Source organism: Orbicella faveolata, unplaced genomic scaffold, assembly GCF_042242905.1.
Source record: "Orbicella faveolata isolate gen_17 unplaced genomic scaffold, um_ofav_v1 contig_13, whole genome shotgun sequence".
NCBI classification, from domain to species: Eukaryota; Metazoa; Cnidaria; class Anthozoa; order Scleractinia; family Merulinidae; genus Orbicella; species Orbicella faveolata.
In genome coordinates, this window is record NW_028301540.1 from 13,771,097 (window position 1) to 13,780,000 (window position 8,904).

An 8,904-nucleotide genomic window follows, 5' to 3' on the forward strand; every position below is an offset into this window, starting at 1 on the left:
GAAAAAAAGAATAAGAAAAAGCACACCTTGTCAGAGTAAAAAGGCCGTTAACTTGTTTCGTTTTAAATAACTCTCGATCTCTTTTAGACACTACCCGCAAGATTAAATAAAGAAAACGATTTTTCCCTTTGATGACAACGATCATTGCGAAGACATATCGTTTACAACATGCCAAACATCGGCGATTTCGTCGTCCAGATATTGCAAATTCATTCTTTTCAACATCCACTTTAATTTACATTTCAAATTAAAAGCAACGTCATCACGACAAAATAGTCTCGATTGAGTGAAAACCTTTCTTTGACATTATTATTGTTCGCTTTAGTCATAGTTAATAGAGGGGACTGGTTATGAAGCTCGGCAAACATCAGAAGAGCAAACAAAGACGCCCAGATTTGTTGGAAGGTCCACGACAATGCACAATCTTTTGTTTTGCGCTCATACACTATGTATGAATTACGTAACCAACACGTTTCTATTGGTTAGTTCAGTCCTCAGTACGGGGTAAACAACCATTGTGTTTAGTGCACCGTCACGGCCAAAAAAGCGAACAAAAACATAACCATTCCTCTCTTTTGGACGTTTACAGCCTCATATATCTGTCACACAAGCAGGACAGTAATTGTGATCGCTAAAGTCAAAAGACGAAAGCAATTATTCCGACACAAGGGTGTTTAAATCATGTTATATGCAGTCGCCATTGCATTCATCGTCATCTTCGCACTCGAGGCAACCGTCATCATCATTGGGAACGTGTTCACCATTTTTGTTTTCAAGACTCAATCTCGACTCCATCTGAAAAGAACTTGCCTTCTTCTGATCAACCTGGCCGTCGCTGATCTACTTGTAGGAGTAGGAGAAGTTGTAGTCCTAGTTATTCACAGAATTCCGAGAACGGATATCATATCTTTAACTGTTTGGTGGTCCGTTGAAGTCTTTGGTTTGTGCCTGTCGTTGATGTTTCTCGCTGTTTTATCACTGGAACGCGTTTACGCCGTGTTCTGGCCACTGCGTCATCGCGTAACAAGCGCTCGCGCTTACATTTTCAGCATTGCTATCGTCTGGGTAATTGGGTTATGCATCATAGGACTGTATTTGTTAACAGTATATCACGCAGACGTAGATACCGTTTATGCCGTGGCTACTGCTGATTTCCTCCTTTTTATTTCACTGGTCATTATCTGCGCAAGTTACTTATCTATTCGTTCGCGACTGTACGCTACAAAACCTGACTTACAGGATGGTCAAAGAAGATCAACGCGAGACCAGAATATACGACTTTCAAAGACATTTTACATAGTTGTCGCTGTGTCGCTTATCTTTTGGTTGCCTGGGTTCGTAGTGTACACCATCAACGCATTCTGTTGGCAGTGTTTTTCTCCGACGTTGCTGTGGTTTGGCCAAGTCCTACAATTAGCAAATTCGATGGTGAATCCGTTCGTGTATAGCTTTAGGATGAAAATATTTAAAGATGCCTTGAAAAAGTGCTTGAAAAAGCACGATGATTTAAAACCTGTTACCCTCCGAGTGCAAAACGCACCCCAAGAATTTACCACGCACTTATAAACTGAAAACTGGGCTTGACAAACGTCCGCACAGAACTTTATTGTACACTTTGGTTGTGTTGCCAGTGATATTCGTTTGTATAATTTGCTGTCGATTATCTTTATTGAACTCTCGTCATGCAAAGATTGACTGAATTAATTAAAAGCTTCTAATCTGAACGTGGATGAAAAGCTGAAACATTTAGCTATGTGCCGCTTTAGGTTAAGCCATTTTACAAGAAAATCAGTTTCCTCTACTAGCTATGATCAGTTACAAAAGAAATAAAGGTTAGTTCGGAAATTTCGACCTACTCGTAAATCGTAAAATTCTGCTGATTACAACCTTTGCAATGGACTGTTTTTACCTCTTCATTGACTTGTCTTTTTATCATTTCGGCAAGTGAGAGGCTCATAAGCTTTCGCTGAAGTTTGTGTTTCATGTTTAAATTCGTTTCCGCTCGCTTTCGTGCCCCCGAGCTCCGACAGTGTTTTCTAAACATGAGCGGAATTGACCGAGCTTGATTATAAACATTAAACACGGCGGATGAGCATTTCATGATATTGCTATCACGTCTACTAGATTACAGGATAGTGAGGACGTCAATTCACGATTATATGAAGTCTTCAAGGTATATGCATTAGAAATAAATAATCCTGAACCGGACAAAAGAAAATAATAATAGTTATGATGGTGGCAAAACAAATTCTGATCCTAGTGATGATAATACTTGAGACTTTGATCTGAATGAATGAATTGTTTATAACATTGCCAATTGGCAATGGCGAAGTCAAGTTAACAAGACTCACGCCTTGATAGTGAATAATTTGATTTATGATGCTCGGTTGTTTGATGGAACAGGTGCGACAGGTAGTGATAACTGAAACTGCAATAAGCGTAAAAAAAAACTCTCTTGGCCTTTAATAAACAAATCCACAAATCAAAACGGCGTGGTACAAAGAGTGTGCATACGAGCGGCGTAGATGCAAATAGCGTGGATACAAACAGCGTGGATACAAATAGCGTGGGTTGAAACTAAAACAGTAAAAGAACAAAAGTTACAAGTTGCGACTAAGCTAAATTCGAATAAAGAAATAACAAAACTGCAAAACGAGGACTGTGAATTACACTTACATTGTTTCGGCCAGAGAAAACTGTTGTGAAACGGACTGCGAATAACGCGAAGAGACTAGCACGAAAACTAAATAGAACTGCGCTAAGCGCGGACCAAAATGAACTGCCCCAAAACTGTACTGCAAAGCTATGATATGGAAAATACGCTAGGACATGCGGAAAATAAAACTATAGAAACTTAGAAAGGCGCTAATGAAGATGAAACAGCAAAGAAACGCTAACGAGGGCGCGAAAACTGACAGAAAGGAATAAACACCTAAATTGACGCAAAAAAAAAGACTAAACAAAAGGACGAAAAGAAGTATAAACTAATTTGCGTACGCAAAGGAAAAACAAATTACGCAAGAACGAATAATAGAAAAAATGTTACACTTGGATCTTACAATAACTAAACAGAAAAAGAATGACCACCGAGAATGAATTTCGTGACATAACATCCTTGTTACTAGCTTTAAAAAAAAAACATGATTTTGCAATCAAATAATGTAGCCATGATCCGTATGCTAAAATATTGATTTTCTTTATTTTGTTCTTAATGTGTGAAAATGCCCCATCCACACTAGCACTAGGCCGAAAGAATTTAAAAACGGTGGTTTCACTCTGAAAACGCATCAAATATTTTCCGTCCACACCACGCGGGATTTGTGTTTGAGTAAAACTCGAGCAGGGGAATAGCTTGACTATCATAATGTCATTGTTTTCGAAAAGCTTCGTTTCAAAACTTGGTTTTCCATCCACACTAAAACTGCAGCGTTTTTCATTAAATTTCTCCGGTTTGAAGAGCGTTTTCGTAAAGCTCTGTTTTCATAACGGATCAGTCTGGACGATGCGCCTAACCGGAGAAAAAAAGATCCGTTGTCAAATTTCTGCGACGTTCATTGTGAGCTCTGATTGCCCAAAGCTCTGGCATATCAGTTGCAATAATCACAATTTAGTTTTCTGTGAGACATCAGGTTAGGAAGTTTAAGCAATGACGACGGCGACGCCAAAGACGACGCCTAGTAGAAAATAAATTTTTACTTTACCTTCGATACCTTCGAATTTCGCAATTCAGCTACGTCTGTTCGGTTCGCCGATCGCTCTAAGAACCTGCTACACCTGAATTCGTATTGCCAGTGATCATTTCCAAAAGAAAAGATGAAAAATTTGCCCTCTAGGCCCGCGTTTTTCGAAATATGTAGAACTTAGTCACCATTTTACGTTGTTGTTTTGCAGAACCCGGCTAAGAAATGAACAAAGTTTTTTAACGCACGTGCATAAGCGTTGTTCCGCTCAATAAACCTTTTGTTGAATAGCATTAAGGTTGTCGTTATCGTTACCGTCGAGGTTTGCTTAAGCTCCTTTTTTTAGAAAAAACACTATGTCAACTTGAACGGAAATCAATGTTATAGTATTCCACTTTTTGGCGTTCATTATTGTGGCACGTTACATCTCCTTACACACTCTGCGGCTAGGTTACCTATAGAATGAAACTTAAGCATTTTACGTATAAAGTAAACCTTGATCTGTTTAAGACACTTTCCGCGAGATTCAGTAAAGGGACAGATGTTTGCACTTTGATGACAACGATTATTTTGTCGCCCGGACAACATTTCTTAAACGAAACTATGAAGACGTCGCGGATACATTGCCTGCATACATACTTGATCTATAATAAGTTTATAGCTGATAATTTTTGAAATGAATTTTTGAAAGCCTTTTTGAAAGCTCAAGTAGTACATGTGCAATGTAACTAGGCAATTAAACAAAAAACAAATTACAGGCTGTTTAAACAGACTGCTTATAAATTTTAAAATGGAATATATTTCGAGATACGTTTGCTCTTATAACAAGAAAAATGGTTTGTTTCATCATCAAATTCAAACAGCAGAGTATTTTGACATAATATTTTGTTTCTCTATAATTTTTTTTTTTTTTCTTAAGTTCTACTGAGTGAAATTTTTGTAACAGAAATATTAGTTCCCATGAAGGAAACCTTTTTTTATATATAGAAAGTACTTTTTGTGTCCTTTCAAACGTAAACTCACAGCTGTCTGGAATGGAATGAATTAAATAGAAAGTGTAGGTTTAGTTTACTTAGTTGAATGTTTGGATAATAACCATGAAAAGATGCCTAAGTTATAGGAACATTATGAGTGATAAAGTTTACAAAAAGAAGATATGGAAGTTTTAGTTCATACAATAATGTTCAATTATTCTCAATCAGTAGAAATAAAAGAAAGCTGGGGCAGCTTTAGTGATAACTATTAAGAGTGAATTTCACCTAACACCAAACTGACGACGGCAGAAATCGAAAAATTGATTTTCTCTATTTTCGTCCACGTATAGCCCTTAGGCAGATATGAAATGTGATATAGTTTTTTTCCGCTTGAAACGCTTTAAATTCGTGAAAATCAAGAAAAACGAATTTCGCCCTGACTATGGCCAAATTGGTCGAACGCAAAGGCTGAAAATTAGAAATCTAGACTTAATTTGCGTTCGCGTGTCAAAAAGAACCAAAACTTCCCGATACTTTTTCTTGAAAGACAAAGTATTCAGCTATCAAAAACAGCCTATAACTTGTCTTGATCCCCCGTCAAGGAAAAATCCTCAAATGTTGAAAAATTGCTTTTGTTTACTCAGCTGATATTCCCAGTTTAGGAATAAAATTCGGAGATATTTTTCGACACGTGCCATAACCCCAAATTCCCTCAAACTTCGCCAGCGTAATCCTTTTATGTTGTTCTAAAACATGTATTAAAATCAGCTTGGGTTCTTCTTCGAGTGGTTTTTGAGGGGCCGCTGAAAAAGCTACATTTTAATGAAAACATCAGCAAAAAATAAACAATAGACTGCTGCGTGTTGTTTGAGAACAGAGGGGTATGAGCTTTTAACGACCTTGTATGATTAGTTATTTGTACTGATTAGCAAATTGCTTGCTTTCACTTATAGTATCTTGGGAAAAGAATTCAATCTCAACACCGAAGTAACCTAGTTTAATCGAAATAAGTGTTTCGTGAACAGTTCGAATTCTTCGCCATTCACATGCATAACGAGCCAGACGTTCTTAGCAACCAAAAAACAGACCTGGGATCCCGTGGAGATGTAGAACTTTTAGTCCTACATCTCCACGGGATATCCAGTGGCTTACAACATTCCAGTGTAATCATATCCCTGTCGGTGATCGTTTATGTTCCACAAAACGCGTCAAGTTTTGCACGAATGTGTCATAATCCTAAAGTGTGAAATTATGTTTGCCATAACACAATTCCATCGTGTCAGAAAGATACAAAACATTTTAATAGTCGGCGATTCGGGAAATCGCGCGACTGACGTGAAGAATTTGGATTAAAAGAAAAAATAACGTTGAAACAATGTGTTTTCTAGATTGGGGCGCAAACGCCAGTTTAAAACTTAGACTTTTTGATACATTTCTTACTCTTGTAAAGCTACGGAGCACGTATAGATGAAACGTTTTCGCTAATTTCAGTTATCACTATTATTCAGTAAGCGAAGTGACTATGCCCAGCAGCCCAGAAATGCCCGAGAGTCAGAAATGTTCTCAGATTTTCCGCGGAAGGCCTGATTGAAACCTGTTTAGGGTATTCTCTGTATACATGTTTGTTGCTTAGCGATTCCAAAAATAATCTGAATTTTCTAGTATTCGAATTCGAAGATCATGTGCACCGACACTTTGAAAATCAGTTAATGTTATGGGCAGTCAGGAAATTATCTCAAAAATTATGTTAAAGCTCTCAAGAGCGATAAAATCTCGAGTACATGATGTAATTCTTTTCGAGAAATGCCGAGCGATTCTGGAAACAGCACGACGGAAAAATCACTATCACGATTTTGTTACATATCCCGAAGCACTCAGCAACTGTATTGCATGGACTTCAGCCTGGATGAACCAGAAAAGGAAATGTAACATGTTCCTATAATCTCACGCACGACGGAAAAATCAGTATGACGATTTTGTTACATATCCCGAAGCGCTCAGCAACTGTATTGCATGGACTTCAGCCTGGATGAACCAGAAAGGATATGTAACATGTTCCTATAATGTCACACACGACGGAAAAATAACTATGGCGATTTTGTTACATATCCCGAAGCACTCAGCAACGTTATTGCATGGACTTCAGCCTGGATGAACCAGAAAGGATATGTAACATGTTCCTATAATTTCACGCATGACGGAAAAATAACTATGACGATTTTGTTACATATCCCGAAGCGCTCAGCAACTGTATTGCATGGACTTCAGCCTAGATGAACCAGAAAAGGATATGTAACATTTTCCTATAATGTCACGCATGACGGAAAAATAACTATGACGATTTTGTTACATATCCCGAAGTACTCAGCAACTGTATTACATGGACTTCAGCCTGGATGAACCAGAAAGGATATGTAACATGTTCCTATATTGTCACGCAAGACGGAAAAATCAATATCACGATTTTGTTACATATCCCGAAGCGCTCAGCAACTGTATTGCATGGACTTCAGCCTGGGTGAACCAGAAAAGGATATGTAACAGATTCCTATAATGTCACGAACGACGGAAAAATCAATATCACGATTTTGTTTACATATCCCGAAGCACTCAGCAACGTTATTGCATGGACTTCAGCCTGGGTGAACCAGAAAAGGATATGTAACAGATTCCTATAATGTCACGAACGACAGAAAAATCAATATCACGATTTTGTTACATATCCCGAAGCACTCAGCAACGTTATTGCATGGACTTCAGCCTGGGTGAACCAGAAAAGGATATGTAACATTTTCCTATAATCTCACGCACGACGGAAAAATAACTATGACGATTTTGTTACATATCCCGAAGCGCTCAGCAACTGTATTGCATGGACTTCAGCCTGGGTGAACCAGAAAAGGATATGTAACATGTTCCTATAATGTCAAGCACGACGGAAAAATAACTATAACGATTTTGTTACATATCCCGAAGTACTCAGCAACTGTATTGCATGGACTTCAGCCTGGGTGAACCAGAAAGGATATGTAACATGTTCCTATAATGTCACGCACGACGGAAAAATAACTATGGCGATTTTGTTACATATCCCGAAGCACTCAGCAACGTTATTGCATGGACTTCAGCCTGGATGAACCAGAAAGGATATGTAACATGTTCCTATAATTTCACGCATGACGGAAAAATAACTATGACGATTTTGTTACATATCCCGAAGCACTTAGCAACTGTATTGCATGGACTTCAGCCTGGGTGAACCAGAAAAGGATGTGTAACATTTTCCTATAATGTCACGCACGACGGAAAAATAACTATGACGATTTTGTTACATATCCCGAAGCGCTCAGCAACTGTATTGCATGGACTTCAGCCTGGGTGAACCAGAAAAGGATATGTAACATGTTCGTATGATATGAACGAGCGAGGGAAAAATGACGATTTTGTTGTTGTTTTTGTTTCCTATAGTGTCACGCATTACTGAAAAATTATGTGGTTTTTGTAAAATATCCTGTAGCGCTCGGTAACGTAGAAATACTGCGAGGGCGTTTGCGTGGGAAAACCAGAGCGGATTTATAATATGTGGCTACATGGTGATTTTACTATATATCTGGATTCGTCTTTTAGAAAACTGGTGTACCATGGACTTCAGTCTAGGGCCTAACCCACGAATGAAAATAGTGATTTAACATTTTAGTAGCTATCTAGTCCCCATACAATCTAAAAGCATGACAATGGGTGTAAGTTATGATATAAATAAAATATTAATCGGAAGACTTAACTTGGTGCGTTTGACTTGTTGAGTTTTAATTTGAAGCTGTTGTCTTGATTCGATGCTCTGGGAGGTTGGTCACGGGCAGCGCAAGCTGAAAACACTTTCTGGTTCTCTCCGTCGTTCTTGGGTGAATGAATTCATGTATAAATCAATCGTGGCTGGCGGTTTCGTTTGTTTTTCAACAACTGTTTTATGGTTTAAGCGAAAGCCAATCCAAATGTATAGTCAGGGCAGCTCCTTTGTTTCCCTTCCCGTGAAAAGAAAACCCACGCGCCTTCTTTAACTCCTCAAGGCAAATTCGATTGGAAACTGGCTCAATTTCGCACAAATGCGTCAGAGAGACACCATATCTTCTAACTCAGAGGCACATCTCGTTTTGCGTCCGTTTTCGACGACCAATGACGGGTACATTCGAAGTCGAAGTCTTTTTTTTTATATATATATGACCGCGTAATATTCCCGCGTTATGAAAATT

The 8,904-nt window shown here is 38.4% G+C and overlaps 1 protein-coding gene across 1 annotated transcript; it reads left to right on the forward strand.

The window, feature by feature from the left end:
* The first annotated feature begins 346 nt into the window (after nt 1-346).
* On the forward strand, nt 347-2,937 carry LOC149115108 (adenosine receptor A2a-like). Its single transcript, XM_089284703.1, has one exon. The coding sequence runs from the start codon at nt 682-684 to the stop codon at nt 1,564-1,566; it is 885 nt and encodes a 294-aa protein (XP_089140829.1). The 5' UTR covers nt 347-681; the 3' UTR covers nt 1,567-2,937.
* Nucleotides 2,938-8,904: the final 5,967 nt, after the last annotated feature.